General features: G+C 41.0%; 1 protein-coding gene across 1 annotated transcript; it reads left to right on the top strand.

The window, feature by feature from the left end:
• Positions 1-14543: 14543 nt before the first annotated feature.
• On the top strand, positions 14544-25634 carry LOC308220143 (zona pellucida sperm-binding protein 2-like; the record flags this gene model as incomplete). Its single annotated transcript, XM_080615931.1, has 19 exons — positions 14544-15449; positions 16828-16955; positions 17641-17784; positions 18436-18519; positions 19054-19221; positions 19289-19385; positions 19486-19709; positions 20104-20257; positions 20329-20537; positions 20624-20741; positions 20897-21102; positions 21556-21673; positions 22308-22477; positions 23227-23300; positions 23380-23507; positions 24317-24506; positions 24925-25066; positions 25328-25424; positions 25561-25634. Exons 1-19 carry the CDS (start codon positions 15344-15346, stop codon positions 25632-25634), a joined length of 2631 nt encoding a protein of 876 aa, XP_080472057.1. The 5' UTR covers positions 14544-15343.
• Between the last annotated feature and the right edge of the window lie 509 nt (positions 25635-26143).

Here is a 26143-nt window from a genome sequence, read left to right as displayed (position 1 = left end):
GAATGCTTGTTCTCCCCTCAAAAGAATCAATAGCATTCGTCATCACTACATCTGGCTAAAAATGTAGATGTTGAATGGAAAATGTGGATGAAGTGGGGTGGTTTACCTTGCTTTGCTATCAGCTGTAAGGCCCTGCTTTGCCAAAGTCTTCTTTGGCTGCTGTCTGTTTTTCCATCAAACAGCAGTGTGTTCTGTTGCATTATTCTGGTCATGTTCCATAGTCTCTCCAAAAATCCCCTTGTACACAGAGCATTAACATCTTTGAAGCTCCAAAGATGAGCTTAGAACTCATCAGATCCAATGTCCAGCAAAGAATGAATGAGCAAGATGCAGGCTGTACTGGTGCTTCCTAGTGTGTATAGTGGCTCACTTTTCACATTGCATATACCTTTTTTGTGGGGCTTCTTTGTCCTTTCTGGGAGTTGTTTGAATGTAAGCAAGCTACATTTCATATAACTTTATTATTTGGGCATATAACACAATACAGTTTTTTACCACTTAAAGGTGGGAGCCATGTCCAGCAGTTCAAATGCAGCAAGAAGATATGCCTTTTGCTGAATCCATCTGCTCAGAGTTTTGACTAGAAAGAACAGAGAAGGATGTCATTAAAGTCATTGGTCACAGCATGGCTATGAGCCATCAACAGAAGGTGAGCATAAAAACCCCAAGATGTTTTCAGTAGAGATAGGGAAACATTTGTATCATTTTATACAGTGCTGGTGAAACCTCATCTGTATTCCATAGAACAGGAAAATATGCTAAATATTTTCAAAGGAATGGAGAGTCAAGTGTTAGGTAGCATGAGAAAGACTAGGATGCTTCAGTCCACAAAATAAAAAGTAACAGTGAGTATGAGTTGTCCTTTTGAAAGTGAGAAATAAAACCAGGAGGTAGATAAGAGTAATTTAGGCTCAAGAGCTGTACTGGTACAAGAACAAATCAACATAAACTGCTCAAGAACACAATCTGGATAAAAATTAGAACATTCCCAAATGGCAAAGAAATAAAGATCTAGAATATTCTTTCATTAGAGAAGTGGGAGGGGGCAACAAATTTTATTGGTTTTGGAGTAGGATTCAATCAGCTGATGAACACGGTCGTATAGAGCATTGCCTGCAACAGTGGGATACTAAGTACATGGATTTATAGACTCATAAACTTCTGAGATTTTTAAGGATACCACTGCAAGCAAATGTGAAAACATTCAAATTAAAGTAAGAGCATTCAATATTTGCACAACAGGAGCTGTGAATAGTTACCCTGATCAAAAGCCATTTTCTCACAGTGATTAGAATCAAGCTTTAAGAATGGCTTCCTTCAGCAACAAACACCAGTGTAAATGTGGAAACACCACATAGATCCAAACAATGCATCTGATGAGACTGAGTTTACCAACATAAAAACAGGTGGGCCTATTATAAATCAGCTGTGGAGCAACCTCATTGCTTAATAGAAAGATACATGAATCCCACACTGAGCTTAGGTTTAATGGATCTGTAGCACCCCCTTGTACAAATGCGATACATAGTATTAGATTATTAACTATTATTAGTTAACACATAGTATTAACTCAGCTAAATATTTATCTGGATGAATTATGGGGGTTCTAACACAGTGTCAAAACATGAGCTTTTTGACCCCTATAGGTGAATGGAAATTTTTTGGATGATGCCTATAACACTTGGATTTTTCCAGATATCTGAGTTAATGTAGTTGCAGGAGAATCTGTTATTTTATTAATACTTTCTTGAACACCAGCCACTGCTCATTTCCTTTCAAGAGGAAAAACAGCACTTGTTGCCTTAAGGAGCTGAAGACATTCAAAGCACATAGTGCTTTCTCAAAAGAAAATCAACATCAGCATTGCTTCCCAGTCCTGTGCTATAAAGAGAATGCAAAGGAGTTTAAAGCAACTGCTATGCAAGCATAGAGAATTCACTTGCTACACATAGGACCTCTAAAAGCAGTCCTGGGACATCTACTGGACTAATATGCAATATCGTCAGGCTAACAGATAGTTTTAAAAGCTGCATCATTACTCCCATGCAGATGTCAGAGTGCTGCTTTTTAATTTAAAAATAACATTGAAAGGGGATCCTTCCAACTTATATAAAATTAAATCATATTGCTAAATCTAGCATGATTTTGTTCTGAAGCTGTGGTGGTCTTGGCTCTAATATGCATAAAATTTAAAATAGCATGTTTATATGTTGTTTAGGGTATGGCAACTGTACCATAAAAAAATGAAGACATCTCCACAGCTCTTCGCCCTGTTTTTCTCCTGCTCTTAGAGACATAAGCCTTCTGACAGGATTGTTTTTGCTGGGCAATATCTGAGGCTTACAAATAGACCTGCAAGTTCAACACAGTAACATTATAGTTTTATAAGAACAGGCAAGGATACAAAGCATCTGAACTGCAATTTTTAGGAGGCTTATCTAGTAGTTATATGCCATGCTCAAATCACATCTTACAGTTGCCTCACTTGGGCATTCTGACTACAGCCATGTCATCTAAATTCAAGAGAAGAGTACGTCACATTCTCTACTGTTCAAGGTTGCCAGACCCTGCCAGTCTCTGCAATAATGGCTGAAGTAGTCAAAACATCTACTGTGCTGAAAACACATTGTTTGACAACCTGTTATCAGTAGCAGTACACCATCTCTGTACACAGACCTTTCTCCACACCAAAACAACCCAGCTCCTTGTCAGGGTCCGATTGGAGAAAACCCAGTGCCGGACCCTGTTTCAGTTTGTGATCCCAAGAGTGAAATTAAGATGCAAACAAGGTCAAGTACCGTAGTCAGTCAGTTTGTTTATTACAAATTACAAAAAGACAGTTATTGTAAAAAAGGGAAATTGTTGTAATAAAAGGGATAGTGATAGGACAGATTGGAAAAAGGATGGGAAATCAAGTAAGGATTTGGGGTGCAGAGAGAAATAGTCACTACTGTGGATCTGGCGGGATCCCGGGGATCTGTTGTCATCATCGTTGGTGGTGGGAGTTCTTCAGGGTTGATAGTTGGTATCGGGGCAGAGTGTCCTCCAAGAGTCCATTGGAGGTGGGTGTCCTTTTGGAATTGCCCTCATGGCAATGTCTCATGGACAGGGTCCATAATAGTCATCAGGGTCCGTAGTAGTCATTGGTGGAGAGTGTCCTCACGGAAGTGTCCTCCTGGAATCATCCTCATGGCAATGGCTTCCTGGCAATGTGCCTCTTGGTGTTTACCTTTTCTCCCTTTTATGATGAGCTGAGGGAAGTACCTCTGCTCTTTGTGTCACATATTACATGTTCCTGGTGGACCAGTTTCCCTGGTTTTGCAGCCAGCTCTTCAACTGCACACATGTCTGCAGCAATTCTTTGGAGAATGGGTAGCAATTTCTCACACCAATACTTGAGGTAATGGACTGGAAGAGTTTTAGCTCTTTCCCGCTCATCCCTCAGGCAATGGACAGTGGAAGAGTCTTATCTCAACTCCTCCCACCCATCTCTGAGACAAAAGATAGGTGGAATCCCATCTCATCTTTGAAACAATGCACAGTGGAGTCTGATTTCAGATCAATCTCTCAAGCTCCCTCTCCTTGCATCCACACCAAAACAACCCAGCTCCTCTCCTTGCACCCAGTTGATTTAGAAGAACTGTAAAACTAATGGTAGAGCAGCCAGCAAATACAGTCCACAGCATAGCACCATAAATAGTCAAAATGATGCTCCTATGTGGGCAGCACCTTGCAGCATGAAGACAGAAAGATCTACCAGATCATGGGAGCTGAGAAGAGAAGATATTAAGGCAATTTTTCCACTGTGGGCAATGCATAGTCAAACCATAGCCTACCCTGAAAGAAGCCAAATAAGCTAATAAACAAGTGTATTCACTAAGCTGTACTAAAAGCATTCCTGAACTTTTCAAGAACCTTTTCACATCCCTCCTATAGCCTAAATAATGAAATTATAGCCAGAACCAGGTCAGAGCAGATCCTGGGTCACACAAGACTAGTCTTGTCCTAGCTGATCTTCACTGATTTCAAAAGAACAATTTCTAGTTTCCTGTGATAAGAGTAAGATCCTCATCAAATACTCAATTGTTTGATAAATTGTGGGGGTTTTTCTGATGCTTCTTTTAAAATGGAGACAAAAAGAAGTGCTGGCATTTTCAGTAGAAAATACTGAGCTTTCACATGAAACCAGTAAAGATTGATTTATGATTTTTTTTAATTAGATTAAAATTCTGAAATCTTAGTGAATAAGTGTTTTCTGTCAGCAAGCTGAAATTAAGATGCAAAACTTAACATATAAGTCAAGGTCAAACCAGAACTGGGTTCAGAAAGGGTTATATTGTTATGCCTTGATGGCTCATAACTGTTCTGATTAGTGTCGGATAAAAGTGGCTTCCACACCCCTCATCCATCCTGGGATTTTTGCATCACCCTGACTCCTTCAGCTGTGATTGTAATTACTATAGAGTAATTCCTTTCGGCAAAATGACATTAATATCTATATTAAAACTTGCTATGACTTCCTGCCAGACTACTGAATGTCCATGCAAATCTGAAATGATAAGTATTGGCATACTGTCATCAGCTACCATGATACCTCATGGAAGTTGTGGTTGAGTTGCTGAGTATCTGTTATTCTCCACGATCTGGAGTCTCTTGCTGTGAAACATCTTCCAGGACATGGAACAGACTCTTATCGATCAAGACAATAGTGTATGTTGCGGATAGGGAACTTTGGCAGGAAAATTTGGCCTGCTGTGAAGAGCAGTGACATCATAAGATCATGTAGATTAGAAAAGACCTTTAAGATTTAGTCCCACTGTAAAGACATTTAATCTGTAATCTCCAAATGACACCACAGAACCTCAAGAGATTTCAACCCTACTTCAAAGCAAGATGATGCAAAGCCCCTGAATTTCTTCTGAATTCTTCCCAGATTGAAGTTCACTTCTTCTGAACTTTTTCTTCTGCTAAGTATCTAATTATTTCTGATCTTTATTTCTATTTGGGAGTAAAACAAATGTCAAATTCATTACCAGGACATAATTCCATTTTTTTTTACTTGAACTGATGAATGTCCAATGACATTTATTGTGGAATCAATAGGAGTACATGAAGTGCAGAAAAGATGTGAGCAGTATCTCCTTAGGCCTCAAACTTCTCTCTTTCCTGTAAAATACCTAATCTGGGACCAATTTTCCCTGTAGTTACCCAAAAGCAGTGTAAATCTAGATAGATTATATTTAAAATATTGCCACTGCAGTAAAACATAAATGATCTTCCATATTTATATGGCTTATATGGCTTTTTTGCTACACATATACTGTAGTGTATGAGCAGTTTACAAGCTTTTTTGGTATCTTACCTAATGGTACTGTGAAATTGTCTTATAAATGGGGGATGTAGATACTGATGCCAGTGGATAAAGAACTGGCTGGATGGCTGCACACAAAGAGTTGTAGTCCATGGCTCAGTGTCTGGCTGGAGATCAGTACTGAGTGGTGTCCCTCAGGGATCGATGTTGGGGCCGGTCTTGTTCAATATCTTCGTTGGTGACATGGACAGTGGGATTGAGTGCACCCTCAGCAAGTTTGCCAATGACACCAAGCTTTGTGGTTCTGTTGATACGCCGGAGGGAAGGGATGCCATCCAGAGGGACCTTGACACACTTGTGAGGTGGGCTGATGCCAACCTGATGAAGTTTAACCATGCCAAGTGCAAGGTCCTACACCTGGGTCGGAGCAATCCCAGGCACCGCTACAGGTTGGGCAGAGAAGAGATTCAGAGCAGCCCTGCGGAGCGGAGAAGGACTTGAGGGTGTTGGTCGATGAAAAAATGAACATGAGCCAGCAGTGTGCGCTCACAGCCCAGAAAGCCAACCGTATCCTGGGCTTCATCAAAAGGAGTGTGACCAGCAGGTCGAAAGAGGTGATCCTGCCCCTCTACTCTGCTCTCCTGAGACCTCACTTGGAGTATTGTGTGCAGTTCTGGTGTCCTCAACATAAAAAGGACATGGAACTGTTGGAACAAGTCCAGAGGAGGGCCATGAGGATGATCAGGGGACTGGAGCACCTCCTGTATGAAGACAGGCTGAGAAAGTTGGGGCTGTTCAGCCTGGAGAAGAGAAGGCTGCGTGGAGACCTCATAGCAGCCTTCCAGTATCTGAAGGGGGGCTATAGGGATGCTGGGGATGGACTATTCATTAGGGACTGTAGTGATAGGACAAGGGGTAACGGGTTCAAACTTAAACAGGGGAAGTTTAGATTAGATATAAGGATGAAATTCTTTACTGTGAGGGTGATGAGGCACTGGAATGGGTTGCCCAGGGAGGTTGTGAATGCTCCATCCCTGATGGTGTTCAAGGCCAGGTTGGACAGAGCCTTGGGTGACATGGTTTAATGTGAGGTGTCCCTGCCCATGGCAGGGGGGTTGGAACTAGATGATTTTAAGGTCCTTTCCAACCCTAACTATTCTATATGATTCTATGATTCTATGCCCAATGAGACTTCCAAGATCACATAGAAAATCTGAGGGAGACTGCCCCAATCTCAGTATAATGTTCTAAATCAGTGCAATAATTCCTCTTTTGTCTCATTGCTCAAGATGAAGAAAGGAAAAAAATAGAAGAGGAGTTTGGAAGACCCAACACGGCTTTTCTCTAGCACAGTCGTTTCCACAGAATGCTGTGGCATCAAACTGAAGGGTAAGCCGTTTTCCTCTCTGGCCTTATTCATAGGGTACTCTCCATATACATGACCTGTTGCTTACAAAATTCATTGCACAAGGTGGGGATATTCCCAGACAATATCTATGTTTTATGATCCTGCATAAAGGTCATTTATCATTTGGATCTTTTTGATTAGATTCTGTTTCCACAGAAGAAGGAAATCTGACAAAAAGCTGGAGTTGCCCCTTAACCATTATGAAAAGTGCTGTAAGACCTTTAGCTTAACGCTGGATGGCTGCCAGTTCTGGGGAGAAGAGATACATCATCCAAATTTGAACCTATCTTCTACCCCACAGGCAATATGGAGCTCTATCAGCAGTGCAATGCAGATAAACACTGATGAAATTGAGTACACTTCCAAATTTCAAAATAAATCAATCAATAAAAAAGTTTTTCACTGTTTACAGTGTGCTGGGAACACAGACAACCTCATCCTCCAAATACCAAGAGCCTAATCCAAAGCTCACTGAAATCAGAGAGGATCTGATTGTTGTTTTTTCAAGACTACAGCATTAAACATTAGAGGCTTCAATATATAAGCCTAAAATTGTATTTAAATAAATTACAATGAGACTTTCAAGTTAAATTTTATAAAGATACTCTGGGAAGATTACTCTCCTCTTGGTTCTATATTGCTTCATTTTGACTGCTAATAAGACAATGGAATTACTTGAACAGATGGAACAAATCTGTTTATTTGCTGCTGATTACACACTGTTTTCACTTGCTATCTCTGTTGCTACAAAGTCTAATCAGTACCGGTGCATGGTTTTGCACCAAATAAAATTTCCTTCATTCTTGCAGCACTAAAGGCTTACTTACTAGACAAGTAAATGATATGGCAAGATCTCAAAGACTTTACATAAACAGAGAAGAGATAGGATTCCAAATCAGTGGAACAGTGAGCATAAATACCAGGAAGTATTGGAAGTGACTGAAGACAAGAAATCTGTCTGAAGAGAAGAATCTTGGCTTCTGAGCATAGGCCTGAGTGTTTCGGGTTCTTCAGCATTGCAGAAGGATTGAAACTGAAGAACACCTACAAATACAAAATTGTTGTATCTGCATGACCCATATTCATGACAGGAGCTAGTTTATGCAATAGCATCTTCAAATTTAGACAGAGAATGGAAAGGAAGAGTGAAATGTGTTTATCTGTATTTAAAATAGAACTAGATCACAGATTGTATTTTCAATTTAAGAACAATTCTTTCCTTGTTTATTACAGTTGTCAAGTAACCATATATAACTACATATAGACAAAGACAGGGTTGTACAGGGGCAGCAATTACTAATGGACATCAGTGAATGATAAAGAGCTAGCTCAGAAATGGTATTCATTGCACACAGATGTCTGGACCACGGGCAGATGTCTTAAATTGTCTATACAAAGCGCTTTTGTGCTATCACAGTAATCTAAATTGCTTTGCATTTGGTTCCAGACATTTCTACAAACTGCTTTTCACCGCACATAAATTCCTATTCTCAAATCCTAACTGGACTCCGAGGGCCAAATTACTTCCTGGAGTAACTCTTTTTTGCTTAATTTGGCTCAAGTTTAGTGGTGCAGACAAGCTTTGAGAATGGTAGTATCAATTATAGGAGATATCGTACATAAGTCCATAGGTTATGGTCCTGCTTCAGGGGAGGGCATCCACTCCTCTTGCGCCACCACATTGAAGAAGATGACACAAAAGGAAATGAGCAGGGAGAAGGTGGAGTGGAGGCTCTTTGTGCAAAACATGATGCGCTTCACAAGACAATACAGTTATGATCAACAGTCTTATGGAGAGGCTTTTTTCAAATGGCCTGCTGTATCCTATTCAGAGAAGAAAGAAATACCATAGCATGCCTTATAAAGCTTTAACTCAGGACCTGGAGTAGTGCATCCATATCTGGCACCCCAAACATAAGAAGGACAAGGATCTGTTGGAGCAAGTCCAGAGGAGGGCCAGAAAAATTATCAGAGAGCTGGAGCAACTCTCCTATGAAGAGGGGCTTGTTCAGCCTCGAGAAGGGAAGGCTTTTAGAAGGGAGACCTTATAGCAGTCTTTCAATACCTAAAGGGAACTACAAGAAGTCTGGAGTGGGGCTTTTTACAAGGGCATGTAGGAAGAGGACAAGAGGAAATGGCTTTAAACTGAGAGAGGGGAGATTTAGATTAGATATGAGGAAGAAATTCTTCACTGTGAGAGTGGTGAGACACTGGCACAGGTTGCTCAGAGAAGCTGTGGCTGCCCCATCCCTGGCTGTGTTCAAGGCCAGCTTGAGCAACCTGGTCTAGTGTGACGTGTCCCTGCCCATGGCAGGGGGGTTGGAACTAGATGGTCTTTAAGGTCCCTTCCAACCCAAACCATTCTATGAGTCTATGACATTTGTCCTGTTAAATGTGCAGGTCCTGGTTTAATCTGTGAATTGTTAGCTGGCAATCATCGTACCTCTTGCTCTTGAGTATGGGGAAGCACACAGAAAACCACCCATAATTCTGAGACAGATTGTTTCCTGACCCCCTGGGGATTTTATCTCTACTGTACTCCTGTAGCAGGACTGTGCCTAACTGAAAATCAAATCAATGATGGTTTAGGATATAATTCATATTCCCAGAGGAGGCATATCTTGCAGCAGAGACAGCCCAGCATAAGTTGTTGAGTTTTAGTTAATGGCCTCATTCTATCTAATGTGTCTGCTCTTGCAGATGTCACGGATGAACTGTGCGCTTTCTGTCTCCCCGTTATTTATTTATTTATTTTTACATGGAAAACATTTGAATTAGACCAGCACATAAGCACAGTGTCTAGGAACAGATTAATGGGAGGAAGTGGAAACAAAGAGAGACAGATATTGATTGAATATTATTCTGCATTGAACCGTGTGAAGAAAATGAGTGGTGGACATTTTACAAGGGTCTCTTTATAAGGACGAGAATGGAAAATTTCTCTTTGTTTTATTATTCCTGTCAGCATAGAATTATCTATTACCTAATCCTAGAGGGACTATGATTTGACTAATTTGTTGTGCATTTTTGCATGAAGTCAAAATAGCTTTTGAAGTATGCTTAACAGGTAACTGTAGAAGATAGTATGGACCTCTTTTTTTCCTTCATCCAAGGGTCATGTCACTACATGATCTGATCCTATTGCCCAGTCACTGCTTGCTGTGGGAGTATTATGCTACCAGCGACAAGGCTGGTAAGATTAAGATACACTGACATCAGCACGTGGTTCCACATAGTTGTTAGGCCTAAAAGTGCTCATAATACTACATCATTTCTTCCTGGTTTTGCCCTGATGCTGATTGAAAGGCCGGAAGAAAATTTTGTCTGTAATCTGCGACATTTTGGTCATACAGCTGAAGTAAAGCCTTTAGGATTTCAGTATTCTTTAGAAAATAAAATTATGTCAGACAAGAGTTCTTCCTGCTTACTAGTTAAATCAGATGGTAATTTAGGTTTGATTGGATATAAATAATCTCAGATTTATTGATGTTATTATATTGCCCAGAATCATGATTATGGTCCAAGACATCATGTGCTACATACTAAAAAATAAAAAATAAAAATTAAAAAAACCACAACAGAAGCCAAGTTGTAACAGGATGAGTGCAGTTCTCTTCCCACTCCAGTAAATGTTTGCTAGTTATCATGATTCTGTTTAAACTGTGAGAAGTAAGGAAGACACATCCAGGATGCCACTTTGCCCCAAAACCTCAGCCTGCATGAGTATTGGCAGATGGAAGGATTATTGGAAACATGGCTAGAATCTGTTTGGGGCGGAAAAGCATGAGCGGCTTTGACACTTACCATATAATTACTGTGATGGGCTTGTCAACCAGTGCAAAGTGTAGTTAATGCAAGCTGGAGGAAATCTCAGGCTCTTCCCTGGTGATACCTAAAATCAAGTTCTGGAGAAGTGTAGTAGCTGTTTTGTAATATTGTAAAAACACACTGCAAAGTGAAATAAAGCCATAATTCAAGTGGTCTCCACTCCAACAATGGGGTGCGCGATCCAATATTTAATCCCTGACTGCTTAATCATAGTTTTATTTATTATTATAATCCATTATTTTTATAATATCCTTGGTGGAAAGTGCTTCTCAGGAAAACTCCATATAAAGTTATAAAATTACCATCTAGGGAATTTCAGAAGGAAACAACAGCAACATGAACACTTACTGCTGGGGTAAAATCCATCATCTTGGAGCACGGCAAAGCTTGGGGTTTACATTCAGTTAGTTGTTTGACACTCCTGAAGATGTGGGAAGGGTGCAGTAAGGTTAGCCGTGATAAGAAGCATAAATACATATGTCTGCCTGTGTAATCCTCGCGAGGTTTAAGGACAAGCTCTGGCCAGAGGCGGCTGCCGAGGCCGGGAGGGAGCCGCGGCCGGGAGGACGGGGCTGAGCAGCGGCAGGAGGGACTCATGCGCCCTCCCGAGGACACGAGTGCTAATTACAAGTAAACCCTCCAGCTCTGCGGTTCCCGCAGCCTTCCCGTCTGCAGGGCAAGCATCAATCTCCAATCAAAGGTTACAGGCATCAGCCTAGGACAAAAGAATCCCCAATATAAGATTAGGCGAGATACGAACTATGTAGAGAGACGCAGGCAGCTCTGACTATTCATTTGGCATCACTGCCAAGCTTGCCTCTTGGGAAAGGTGTTTCAAACAGAAGAATAGCATGCACTCACCTGCACAAGGTGAATGAATATTCCTTACATCCTGGTAAAGCTGCTAGATATAAAGTGCACAAAGAAAATGGGGAAATGAAAGCAGTGGCTTAGCCATGAAAGAAGAGATTATTTTTTTACCTATAATAATTTCATTGCCTCAGGAAAACTATGTCTCTGAGAGTTGAGGATGCGTTTGCACAGAGTGCCTGATGGCATAACAAAATAATGTCCAAGACAAGGAATAATGAATTCCAGCATCCTTTACTACATAAAAGAGCATTGTAGCTGTTATTGTTTATGCTACTGATATTGCTACAGTTATACACAAACAGTGCTCGACACTCACAGGCAGTGTGAACAGACATTACAGCAACTCCTTTGCACATTAAATGACGTGGCCACCTTCTGACCATCAGCAGCTCAGCTCAGCAGCTCCAGGAACATCATGTTCCCACACATCACTCACAGTGACCAGAGTACATGGGAAACAGCTACTGACCCAGACCCAGGGCCACAGGCATGACTTCTCTGCCTTTTGTCCAATCTGTTTGTGGTCAGATCCACTCCTCCACAGTTTTTGGGTTAATTTTCCCCAAATTTGGTGATGATTTCTGGTCATCCTATGAGACAGTTCATTTAGTTTGTGACACCCATCAATCTCCAGCTTGGTTTTCTTTTACTGTTAGTTTTGACCACTTACCTTAAAGGTCAACAGTTCCTTACCTTTCTTGTTACACCAATTGCCTTAAAACTATATTTTACACATTCACCTCTGTCAGGCTTCAGCTGTCCAGGGAAGGTTATGCAAAGTCCTCCACAGAGGATACAGGTGTACTAGGTTTGCATGGGAAGGTTCTGCTAGCCAGATGCTACAGGAGTGCCTTTGTGAAAAACTGCCAGAAGCTTCCCCTGTGTCTGATAGACCCAGTACCAGCTGCCTCCAAGACATATCTGCTGCTGGCCAAGGATGAGCCCATCAGCGACAGCAGCAGCACCTCTGGAATAACATAGTTAAGAGGGGAAAAAGTTACTGCAGTCAGAGAGGGAACTGAGAATATGTGAGAGGAACAGCCCTGCAAACACCCAGGTCAGTGAAGCAGGAGGGGAGGAGGTGCTCCAGGCACCAGAGTAGAGATTTCCTGCAGCTCGTGGTGCAGACCATGGTAAGACAGCTGTACCTCTGCAGCCCAGGGAGGACCCCACACTAGAGCAGGTGAAGAGTACGAGGAATCCTCCCCTAAGGAGGAAGAAGAAGCAGAGACATGCGGTAAACTGACTGCAAACCCCATTTCCTGTCCTCCTGTGTTGCTGGGGGTGAGGAAATACTGAAAATCAGGAGTGAAATTGAGCCCAGGAAGAAGGGAGGGGTGGGAGGAAGGTGTTTTTAAGATTTGATTTATTTACCATTATCCTACTCTGGTTTGGTTAGTAATTAATTAAACTAATTTCCCCAGGCTGAGTGTGTTTTGTCCATGATGGCAATAGGTGAGTGATCTCCCCCTGTCCTTATCTTGACCAATGAGCCTTTCATTGTATTTCTTCCCCCCTGTACAGCTGAGGAGGGGAGTGATAGAGCAGCTTTGGTGAGCACCTGGTGTCCAACCAAGGTCAAGTCACCACACAGGATGAAGAGTCATAACTCTCAACCAATGGAGAGCCAGAACAGTACCAGTTTTCATGTTGTCCCCTGACAACCTGCTAGCTGGAAGCTAGCAACCATTGAAATAGGGGGAACCTAGGGAACTAGGTAGAAGCAGATTTAATCAGTAAAGCAAATGAACAGCTGACATGAATTATACGCTCATAGGATGGTAAGCAGATGAAAAATAGTTTCATCAGTATAAAAGTGGCAGCCTTTCTATTTAACCCAAGACTCTGAGAAGCCAGGAAGGCTTTGGTGTCTGTGCAAAATTTGTGAGGGAGGATTTTGTTTGTGTGTGGATCTGCAGGAAAAAACACCACCAACAGAGGCTGAGTTTATGTATGATGGAGCTGAGTCTGGTGCAGAGGTGAGAGCTTCAAGGCTGCCAAATATAAGTAGTCATTAAATGCATGAACTTTTCTGGTTTACTTTCCTTGCCTGTCTAGAGGTGACTGAGGAAAAGCTATTTTGTAATTTCAAAATCTGGATCTGTAGCTCTAAACTGAAGACTACCTTAATATCCAGACTGGAACTTTCTTAGCACTGAAATTTTTTTACTAAGCTGTTGTCACAGCTGAGACTACTGCTAATCCCTGTCTTCTCTTACAGGTTGTTACTAATAGAAATACTAATCTCTGATATATGGACCCAAGAGAGACCAGGTAGTGCTGCTATAAACTGCTTCCAAGTAACAATTTTCAGGCCTTCTCATGAGTGATATGTGTGTTTCAGAAGAGTGCACGTTTTTCTGAGGAACTCCAAACGTATAGGTGTCTATTAGTAACTCTGCTTTAGGCTCATGTACCATCATATTAAGCAAATGTTTCTACCTTTCTATCTCTCATTCTGATAAAAAGCACTGATGAATTAATAGGAACTTCATTGTTGTTCTTGTTTTCTTGACCCTACTTATTGGCCATATAATATGTAAGGTCTTTTAGATGCTATAAAGGTGTCATCACTTTGCCTGAGAAGAAGCAGTTTTCTTAGCCAAAATTGCTGTCTGCCTTAACTTTTTCCTTATAAAACAGAGCTGGTCCTGGAACAGCAGATACAGAGAGAGCTGGTTCTAGGATTGTTTGCCCTGCTCTCTGCTATATAAGCATATTAGCATTCACCAAAGATCAGTATAAAAAGATACTGGAGGAGGTTTTAGCCATCTTAGAGCACTTATATGGCCACTGCACAGAATCAAGTTAGAAATATGGGCAAAATGAAGTTGTGTTTGCTAGCATCTGTCTGGTGTTCTCTAGTATGACCATCTCTGACATGGGAGTGTCATTTCTGGTTAATTTAAGGGTATAGTGCTGAACTCTCTATGAAAAAGGATCCTCTAAGCCCTTGAAATGTTCCATTACTATGAAAGGTCTAATTGGTATTAGCTTACTATGGCAGAGAATTCTGTTTGAAACAACAGTTCCCAGTTTATTAGAAATATATGTCAAATGAAAACTCTTCTCTGGTCTTGCGTCCTACATATAGCACAGTTTGTACCTGCTTCCTGTGTGTAAGAGGATTGGCAGCCATAGCCTATTTTTGTTGCAACCATAGCTTGGGACTTGAGCATCTCAAGCCATCCTCTTTGCTCCTGTGTGGTCTTTTCCCAGCACGAGTCAACTGGTTTCTGGTACTTGGGCAGGTGAACAGGGTAGGCTGATGGGTAGCTGAGATGCCTCCTCCCCACCCAGACTTGGCTTGCAGCTTTTCTTGTGAATAGCTGTGTATGGACTGTTTGGTTTTTTGGTTGGTTGGTTTGTTTGTTGTTATGGTTTTGGTTTTGGTGGAGTTTTGGTGGGGTTTTTTTTGGGGGGGGAGGGGGGCTGGAGTTAGTGGGTTTTTTTGTGAGTTTTTGTTTATTTGTTTAAGTGTGGGTTTGGTTTTGTTTGGTTTTTTGTGTTTTTGTTTGTTTGTTTGTTTTTTTTTTTTTTTTTTTTTATATAGGGATTGATTTTTCCTCTTTCCAGGGTGGTAGAGGAGATTTTCTTGTTCTCTTTTATTCCACTGGAGGTGTTCAGATTGGGGGAACTAATTTAGTACTTTTTTGACTGTGTTCCAAAATCCCATTTCCATGGCTGGCTGTCGGAGGTAGTATTGCCAGCTAATTAAGACAGTTACTACTGGAATGCTAATTTCAGGTTGCTTTTCTCCTGGAAGTATTGCCAGTTTAAAAATTAAAAACAACTGTAAAGCCTCCTGGACAGAGGTGCTGGGATAGGACTGTCACAACACTGAGTTCTTATAAAGCAATCTGGGAAGTAACGGATTTCTGTTTGAATGTTACTTTTAATCTACTACTCACTAGCCTTTCAATATGTCCAATGCAGGACCAATGAGTGCAGAATGCTTTGGGAACCTGTTGCGTCTAACACTGAGTGCAGAATACTTTGAGGACAAATACTTATTCTTCTCTGTTGTTGGTAAGTTGATACAGAAGAACTTGAAGAGGGATTTGCACATGATGAAATGTTTAAAGTTCTCTGAGATACTCTTATACTGGAATTCCCTGGCTTATTCTAAGACAATAGAGTTTAGTAGGTTTGTCCTCATTGCTAAGTAAAGCCGAAGGCTACCTTTATTTCTGTAGAACATGTAGACTTGTGTGATAACTTAGCCATATCAAGTCTAATCATGGTGATCTTTGGCCTCATGGTAGTTTCTAGGTGTGTTTATGATGGTGGATTTCCATCCTGGTAAAAATGTTTCCCAGTAACAGCACATGCTGTTCTGAAAATCTATTATTTGAAGCTGGGACTACATTACTGATTTTGCATTAGTGACTTTCCACCTTTTTTGCTTACAGCTAAGGGACTTGGTGGAGGTCTATAAATTCTTACTGAATTTTATAAAAAAATTAGCTGGGCCCTCTGGCTATGGCCTCAGTAGTCAACAAGTGGTGCGTTTGAGTGGAAAGCACCATGCAGTGCACTGGAAGGACAGAGTGAGAACTTCTGGGATACATGAGTCTCAGGTGTAAGATTATATGCAGAAAATGTAAACTCAGCCTTGAACTGTGTTTCCATGCTAGTTAGCTGTCTAACTAGATTTAGTCAATGGCATTCAGTAACACCCATCTTTCTAGAATGTTAAACTTGGGTAAAAACATACTTAATAGTGTCTTTGTTCAGGCATTCCTACACAAAGAAAGACACTCTGGGATATGTAGAGCTTGAAAGTATAAAACAACTGCCTTGGGAAGAAAAAAAAAAAAAAAAGAGCAAAACAACTAAAACACAAACAAACAAAAAAATGTCCAAAACCATCAAGGTAGCTTTGTAACTTAAGAAAAATCTAAGCTAAGCTTCAGTGTGTTTGTCACCCTGGTAAAACCCCTGAAGAGAATTTGTTGGCCAGACATGCACCAAGAGAAACACAGGCCTGTGCCAGCCATAGATCAAACTCCTGAAGTTGCTAGTCTGTCATCATGTGCCAATCCTGACAACTCTGACGCTGATGACCTAACTGACTCTTCTGTGCTCACTGGGTTTGTTTTTTCCTTTTAGGATTTAATATCTTTCTATGTTGGTGACATTCTCTCCCTGCCCCCTGCATCTCGAGTCCTTGAGCTGCAACAGTTCATTGTCCCAGCCTGCCTTTAGCTTTACTTTTCTTACTTTCTATAGGCTTTGTTACAACTTTTTTACCATTTTGAAATTCTTCTATGTCTGAGCCCAGGGTATACAGCTGGGCCATATTGGAGCAGGGCCAACTGAACCATGAGGCCAGGGCAGGTAGCTCAAGGAGTTAGCAGAGCAGAAGTTACACTCATTAATACAGTTCTTCACTAACTGCCCATAGATCAATCTGGCATAGCCTGGGAGCTCAATGAGACCATGGCATCACAGTGTGGCTATACAGTAACTTACAGCAACTGGAGTAACATCGAGTTTCGTGCTTCTGCGCTGAGCTGCCATTCTCGCTTAGAGGTAAGTCTATTATAAGTGTTCTGATTGCAGTGCTGTTATGCGTGATTTATGTGAAACAGTACCAAGTTATTGATAGATATTGAGGTGTGGAACGTCTTGAGCATCTGTTAGCAGAAAATTATTTAATTCTTCTCAAATATATCCAGAGGTCCTAGAATATTCTATGGTATTGACATTTGAACGGCCTGCACATGAACACATAAAGAAGCATATGACATATACCCTTGAAGGGCAACTCTTTCCTTTTGGATAAGAATAGGGAGTTCTGTCTGGCAGCTGTGTTGCACTCTGCCCAAGTGTTTAGTGCCTGAGACACATCAGAGTTAAAAAAAAAAAAAAAAAAACAAAAAAAAACAAACCTTAAAAGCTTTGGCTGCTTTAATTTCTCATTCCTACTGTGTCATAAAACTGTGCCTTAGGGAGGGTTTTTTTTTGTCCAGTTCTGGGGCTATATGAAAGGTTAACTACTCCCTGGAGTATTTTTGTTGCTATTTAGCTGTGCAGCTACATGCATGTAGCCTATGTAGTTAATCAGGTAGAAAGTAATAATGCTTCAATATGGAGTTGCTCTTCTGCGCAGAGCCTGGTGGATGGGTTTTGTAATATACTGTTAGGTCACCAGGATATATGGTCCCTAATTAGAGAAAATCAGTCTAACAAGAAAGTGTTCTCTCTCTCCATGCAGGAAGATATGTTCATAATAACTGTAGAAATTATAGCATCTGATGCTGCTGATATGAAAAATGCTACAACTCATGTGAAAAGTGCAAGTTGCTCTTACAGTCCATGGAGTCCAAGGGAGCTAGTATGTGAAAGTAACTACATGGAGGTAAGCACTGGAAGTACTGATAGGAAGGTAATGAAAAGTAAAGTAAGAAGGTAAGTACTGGAAGATGCTCTCTTTGAAGCTGATTAGATATTAGGAATGTGTATTGGAAGCAGAAATTGAATGCTCAACCATGAATAGCTCACTAGCGAATGCACAGCATGCATCTTGAGTTTAGTGATGAACTCATATTATGCTTATTTAGCCCACTTGTAAACATTAATAACCAATTAAGTTGTGAAATGGTGTTCAAAACATTAAGCTAACTTGCTGTATGTTGCCTCAACAAATCTCATTTGAGATAACAAAAATATTTACTTTCTGATGGAAGTTTTCCTACTGAATTTGCTGAAGAGAAATGCAGGGAGGGAACAAAGGACTCCTTGGAAGAGTACATGGGAGTCAAAATAAATTTCTAGCCTTAACTGAAAGTAGAAATGGGAAGACAGGTGAAAAATAAAAACAAGCTGAAACCAAATGAGTTATAGAAAATACACCATGCATGATGACACCTTGTGCCATAATCTTTTACTTGGCAGGAGGAAACCTCCCTCTAGGAAATGCTAGTTTCCCTTGGAAAAGACTTTGTAAGACATTGAAGACAAGGAAACAAGTACCATCAGCAGACCCCTTACAGAAGCTCTTTCCCTTCAGGTTTCTGTCAGGAGAGAGGTTCCACGGACTGTGAAGGACTTCATTCAAGATGAACCTGAGGACTGGAATCTTGCCTTTCTGGAGGTAAAACCACAGTGTTTTTTCCCTAGTAAAAGCTAATGCTACTTCAGGTACAAGCATCTTTCTATTCTATGTCTACACAGTACAAAATGTCCTTTTGAAAAGCATTTAAGTAGGAAGAGTGGAACTTTTGTACCAAGTGGTTTTAGTATGAAGATTTCGATATGCTAGAAATAGACAGCTGTAGGCCATGTCTCCAATGAGGAAATGGAAACCTATTTCTCAAAAAGCCTAGAAATAAAGTCTTCCCAAGACAAAAGACTGCAACAAAAAACTGTCTTTAAGACCCCATGAAGCAGGAGTGAACCATGGATAGGCTTTTTTCTTTTTGGACCCTGTATTTGCAGTGCAGTTAATCTTTAATATTGAAAATTTTCTGGGGGACATGGGGGAGGGAAGCTAGAGTGGTATCCCACTAATAGTATTTAGAATGAGGCAATAAAATTGCTGGGCAGTTCAATACAATAAATCATTCAACATAGTAAATCTGTTACTTCAAACAGTGTGTTTAAACTGTTGATGAATTTCTTTGGATAGCCAAAAGCAGGAGAAGCCTCAATATGGCAAATAGTTTTTCATCAGCCAGAAGAAAAAACAGCTCTGCTTGTGAGTGATGCTTGGAGTGCAGGTTATGGACTCAACACCACAGATGCCAGGGTTGTGCTGCGAATACCATATACTGCTGCACAAATTCAGCTGGTCAAGGTTGGTACGCTCATTCCAGCCCAGCAAGCTGCCAGGCTGTGAGGTCTAAACAGATCTCTTCCCACAGGATCATGGAATTACCTTCTCTGCAGTGAGATCAAGTATATTTTACAAACAGCGATGGATGATCCTGATGGTGGATACTGCTGTGGCGTGTCCTGTAGGTGAGAAATGCAGTACCTTACTTACTCCAATATCTAAATGCATAGGAACCGACTTACAACTGTAGTAATGAGCTTACAGTTTTCATATCTTGTCCCTAAGATGGTGTGGAGTACATTAACAAAACAATCATCTGGACTGTTCCAAAATATATTCAACCAGTCTCTGCTGGAGAAACTAGCCTTAAGGATGTGCTTGTTGAAGCTGGTGTGGATCTACGCAAACTCTCTGCCAAAGAAATGGCTTCCAGGAAATATGTGTTATTGAATGACTTAAATGCAATTATGATGAGAATACCAATAGGTGCAGAAGGCGGCTATTACAAGGTTAGTGACTTATGTTAGGTGCCACACAACAGATATTCTGTGGGTTGTTTTTCTTTTTTTGGGGGGATGGCCTCAGACTTAAACATTTAAATCTAGTTGCTTGGAGTGAACTGAATCCTGGGCAAATGTTGTAACAACTGAACTGCAAAGGAAGTTGCAGGAGGAGCTCTTTCACTACTGAAATGGTCCCCTGCTGCTTTGAAACTTGGGAATGGGAGATAATTTTGCAAAGGAAGTGTTACAAATATTCTGAGATAATCTAAACTCATAGAGATATAGTAAGTGCCACTTAGGAGTTTGTGATCTCCGAGCTGAGAGAAGACAATTGAGATGCTACGATACAACTTTAATGTGAAATTGTGTTATACTAAAGGGTCTTGATTTGAAATTCTAGACATCTGTGAGCAGTGGACAGCACGGGAAAAAATATGCTATCAACCTGTTCTTGGAACATCAGTGGGAAGATAACAAATGGGGACTAACTAAATATGTTATCATCAAGGAAATAGAAACACCATTTGAACGAGTGGAACTTGCTGTAACCAGCAGTAAGTAGCCTAACAATTTACTGAAGTTTCTGGCACTGTTAAGACTTTAATGTTACTGCATTCCTTTTCAGATTCAAATCTGAGTTTGAGGCTAATGAATGTTACAGTGGGAACATTTCTCCCAGATGTGAAGCTTGTGACATTAACCATTGAGGGGACAACCGTTGCCTTACCTGAAGCTGTTCAGCATGGATATCTAACATACGAGATCAGATATCCTAATGGAAGCAAAGCCTACATAATACAAGTCCCACTTGATGCACCAAGCATTAAAAAAGAGGTGCGTACTAGGACACTGCAGCATACTATGGTATGGAAGAGATGATATCACCTGGTGATTTTAATTTCTAAATATGATTTTCCTAGTACATGGGAGCAGATATGAGAGCATACACCCTGAATGTTACACTTTCATTCATAATCCATCCAACAAGTGAGACCTTCACTGTCCCAGTCATAACAGTGTCAGCTGTTGAAGATGCAGGTAAACTAGTGGGACTTGGGCAAAATGGTACCAACCTGGTTTTGAGCTTTGCAATTAACTGGGCTAATTTCAGCCAGGGATACTGTCAGTCCTAAATAGCCGTATTAAACTCTGATGGCAGATAGCATGCTGGTTGACCCTTAACTGTATTGCAGTACTACCCAGTGCGAGAGGATTTTGTGATGGGAGGAACCTTCATCTCATTATCACTCATGGGAATGTGGACCAAAACTGGCTCCCCTTCATCTCGGACAGGCACTTGACCCCAGAGTCTGTGAAGAAGTACAGCTACAGCCTGAGAGACAATGGCACTCACTTAGCAATCTCTGTCCCTTTCCTTTCTTCCCACGTGAACTATGAGGTAAGGATGGCAGCATATAGCAATTAAAAAGCATGCTCTGGCTGTGAAATATGAACATAATACACTGTGTCCTTGACAGTGAAATAAAACTTCCCTTTGAGATAGGCTTCAAAGGGTTAATGGAGGACTTTTCTACCCTTGGAAGAACACTTTAATTTCCCTTGGTTTATGTTGGCAGAAGTAGGCAAGGAAAACATTCTGCAAGCATTTCAAGGCTGAGCTGTCTTTTAATGACAACTGTACATGCAGTGGGGTTTCTATTGCACTCTATTGCGAAATTACTGAAAAAAGCTCATTCTGTGAGCTTCTAGATTAAGAAAATCTCCCGTGGATTTGACTGTGATCAAGCACCATTATCTTTGTCTTGTGGTAACCTTCTCTCCTAGTTTCTGAATACGTTAGTTGAACAACGTGTTTTTATTACCTTGTTTAACCTGTGATTGTCATCTCCAGGATATTCATGCCTCTGGAATAAAGGCTTCACTCCACCTAACCTTGAAGGATGGCATCACCTTGGCTAATAGGAGGAAATTCTCAGTTTCCTGCAACTTTTCACCTTCCCAGCTAATACGTAATAACATGTTGGGGATTAGCTCTTAATGCTCTTTGAGTTGCATAACTAAGTTGCACAAACCCATGAAGTCTGAAATGTTTCTAGAGTTTATACTTGTGTGATACTCTATTTGGCTGTCAGATTTCCTATAAAATAATATGCTAAAAAGCAAGTCAAATTACAGGTTGGAATGACTATCCTGTCTAGTACAGGAGATGGGAAACTCTACTTCACCTCACAACTCCAAGATCATAATGCTTTTTAAAGGATTCTTGTGGCTGGTTTGGATGTTGAATGGTTGGGGTTTTTTTGTTAGGGTGAGGGGAGGATCAGCATAGAAATTAACCATGCTAAAGCTACTCATGGGTATCAAATATACAGAGTATCTCAGCTAGAAAAGTCCTTTTGGGACAGGGTGAGAGTTCCTAGGAGGAGAAAGGTAAGTGAAATCACCAGTTTCACTTTTGCTGCTCACTCTACTAGCAGTTAGTCTGAAGATCGGGTGTTAATACTGAAGGCAGTCTTGCTCAAAACCTGTAATGTGCCAATAACCTTGCTAGCAAATCCACGCAGAGCCCCTTTATTGTGCTAGGCCATAGAACATAAGAATGTGAGCCCTGATTTGTATGAAAATGTTATTTTTCTCTTTCAGAGTGCCTACCCAATGGTACTGTGGTTATTACTGCAGTAAAATTGGTGGGAGCTGCAGACCTGGATACCAACCTGTTTGTTTTAAGGGACAGACAGTGCAAACCCAGTCTAGTGACAGAAAGGACTGCAACCTTCAAGTTCAATGTGAACACTTGTGGAACAAGTAGAAAGGTAAGGGCTTAGTCATATGAAGTTTACTGTGCATTGGGGTAGGGTTATTACTAGAATGGCAGAGGTTCACAGGTAAACTGCAAGAAGATCACAGCTGACTTTGTTAACTACTACATCTACACTCTTTTTTCTGAGGATATTAAATTCAGTTGGGCAGAAGTTCTTACTTAGCTAGTAATTTATTTTCAAGGTCAGATGTGTTTTCTGAAACTAGCCTTCAATATGACACTTTTGAAATGCTTAGTATTGGACTTGAATGTGAGTTTATGTTGTTGAGAGATACTCATATGCCCTCCAGAAGCTGGCTAGGTGTTGCTAATAGAGTCAGTCCACTCACTAGAGTGAGTCCTGTTCCTGCCATTTCAGTACTGCACAGATGGAAAGCAGACAAAATAATGGGTTATTCTCAAATTCAGGTCAACACAACTGCAGCTTGCTCCTGCAAGTGTTACATCTCATGCTGTACATTGATTCTGTCAACAGAAACAAGTGAGCTTTTTCTTAGGCCCAGTGTACTCCCTTTCTGGGGTGTTATGTCATATACAAGTTACTGTTAGCTAATAAACTGTTTCTTCTTGACTATGGCATAGTTGTCAGCTTTAGTTCAGCAGGCATATGGCTGTTAGCCAGCAATTTCTGGCTATTCTGCTCAGTGCAGTCTGCCAGACAAGAGAAGGGATGTGAATGTTGTGTCAAAACCAAAGTGAACTCTAATATAACTGTTCTGTTTGTAATGATATGTCTTTCAGTTCAATAGCACAACTATGACATATGAAAATGATGTACTCTATTTCAGACCCGGCAGTGATACACCAGTATACCGGTAAGTGTCATTCCCTAGAAAAAGGTTGCCTGAGATATTTTTGCTTTCTAAAAATTTTGTGCTAAACCTCTTCCCTCAGGCTGAAATTTGTATGCTGGTATGCAATCAAGCAGGCTCTTGATGTCCAATATGAATCTAAGAAGAACCCACCACCCAGTATTAAGCCAGGGTTTGGCTCTCTTGCTCTTTCACTGAAGCTTTTCAAAGGTAACATTTAGGATTAGACTCCATAGAATCACTGAATAGTTGAAGTTGGAAGGGTTCTTAAAGTGAAAGCTCACTTTGAGACCACATACTCTGCTCAAGCAGGGCTACCTTAGAATAGGTGGCCTTGGACCATGTCCACATGACTTTTGACTATTTCCAAGGATGAAGAGGAAACCTCTTTAAGGTCTCTAACATGTTTTTCCATTCCAGAATGCAAAATAAATGGCCAAGTACCTGTAGTGGAACAGATGTAGCATTACTGATGTGTGGTTTCCCTGCCTGGTCTAGGCATGCTAAAAGTTGTAGAGTGGATGTAATGTGAGCTTCTCTCCTATCAGCTCCCTAAGTGTTGATGAGCAGAGAGCGCTGACTGAAATATTTGTGTCAGAGAAGGAAACTACATGCAATACTGCTGTAAAATGGTAACTATGCTAGTAGAATCGGCTGAAGTATGAACCTAATCCTCACCAGGACTGGAGTGATTCTGATGAATATTTCTGCTCCCCTCCCCCCAACACTCCGTACCTTCAAAGAGGTGCTTTTGAGGGAGCATCTTATTCCAATGGGTTTTTGCAGAAGGAGGAGTGTCTCATTTCTGGATCCTCAGAGCTAAGGAATGCAGTTTAGATCTTTGTTTTCATTGCTGTTTCTTGTTTTTCTGCTACCCTATCCCCATTTGTTGACATTCATGCTGTCTCCCACATTTTGATGTTACTGTGCCAGAGAAAATGGTGGTAGAAAGTGAAGCAGAAAGCTTGTGAATACATACTCTGTAAAAAGGCAACTCTAACATCAATACTCTCTTCTAGAGAAATCCTACACAGAGCCCTATCAGGAGCTGGAATATCCTGTGGTAAAATACCTGAGGGAGGCACTGTATTTTGAAGTTGAACTGCTCCAGCCCAAAGATGTGAGACTAGAACTAAACCTGGATGACTGTTGGGCTACAAACTCCCAAAGCCAGGACAGTCTTCCACAGTGGCCTATGCTTATAAGTGGGTAAGAAGGGCTTTCCTCCTGTGTTTGGTAACTGTTCAGCACAAGACCCCTTACCTTAGGTGGGGAGAAAGGGAAAGAGGACTGAAGTCAGCTTGAATGCATTGTTTTATCCTGATGATCAATTGCTGCTAGGCTGAGGAGTGCATGTTAGCATCAGCACAGGGATTATGCCTTCTGGTGGCAGCAGTCATTGGGGTGCACAGGAATGGGTCTAAAGGCCATATGGAAAGAACAAGCAGCAATCCTGACTGTGGCCAAAAGCAGGGATCATAAATAGGAGAGGCTGTATCTTTATGCCTGTGATCTGAGGGAAATGAAGAGAGAAGCTCCTCTATTTTGCTTCCTTGCTTTCTTTGAAAATCTGGTTCAAGTGATGAAGGTTTAGATTAAATACTTTTTCTTTCACATTCCCAAAAAGGTGTGAAAACAGTGAAGACTCCTACAAAGCTGTCTTCCACAAAGTTAATTATAGCCTCAGAGTAAAATTTCCTCAGCACCTGAAGAGATTTGAAGTGAGGATGTTCACCTTTGTACTAGGCACAACTCTGTTACAAGAGCAGGTAAGGCATGTCTTTCACATGCTGTCTGCAGTCTTGATATGTGAACCTGGAATGGTGCATGCAGGAAATGCTGTGTAAAGTCTCAGCTGGGCAGGTGCTCTCTGGGGTGTTAGCTACCTCCTTGATGGCATAATACTGTAATAGTAGTAAATAAAGACTAGCCACTTAAGACTGCTCAGTTCATCTCCTTTAGAGTCAGTACATGTGTCAGATGTTTGCCAAATAAGACTCCCCTACACATAATATGTTCTTCTCTTGTAGCTGTATTTCCACTGCAGTGTGATGATCTGCAGCACTATGCAGCAGTCTTCAGGCTCTCGTTGTCCAAGGAGATGCAATCCTGGGAAACACAGGCTTGGTAAGAAAGCTGGCACTTCTCAAGTCACCCCTGAGTCTTTGCTCAGCAGTATGGCACATGCAATCGTGAGCCTTGCCAGATGACTGAGTCCTAGCATGAGCTGTACAGAAAACTAAAAGCTGAAATGTCTTGCTAGACCGCAGTGCAGAACCACATCAGCGTGGGAAAGTGTCATCTGGACCAGTGCTTATTAGGAAAGAAAACAATTAGCAAAGGTTGGTGTTAGTCTTAAACTACTCTACTGAAATACCAAGCATCTGCTGTTGTAATATAACATAGTTCTGTATGCCTCCCTTCTCCCTGCAGGTGAAGACACCGACTTGTGACAGAGACTCAACAAGAACTATTTACTTTTATGAAGCTGCAGTTAGGTGGCTTAAGCATGCATAGCCTGCCCAGGCTTATAAGTAAAGACATCTTAAAAGTATCTACTAGGAAAATATATTGATTCTCTTTACTCAGAAAAGGGCCAGCTAACCAGTACAGATATCTTTTGTCTTTAACTTAAATTAATCTTGCTCTCTTGTGCTCCTCTACAGTGTCAAACTTAGTCTTTTGTGTGACTTGCATCTGACCTAGTCTGCTCAGCTAGCATGTCTAGAACTTGTCTAATCAGTTTGCAGTTGGAAGCATCTGGTTTGGGGTAGGAGGAGAAAGGTGGCAACAGGTTGGAAATCAACAGTAAATCACTCCAAGCTTTTTTTAAAGCTTCAGTATGA

Source organism: Psittacula echo, assembly GCF_963264785.1.
Source record: "Psittacula echo genome assembly, chromosome: 4".
In the NCBI taxonomy this organism is placed as follows: domain Eukaryota; kingdom Metazoa; phylum Chordata; class Aves; order Psittaciformes; family Psittacidae; genus Psittacula; species Psittacula echo.
Note: the sequence above shows the minus strand (reverse complement) of the source record. Positions and strands in the feature narration are given on the sequence as shown.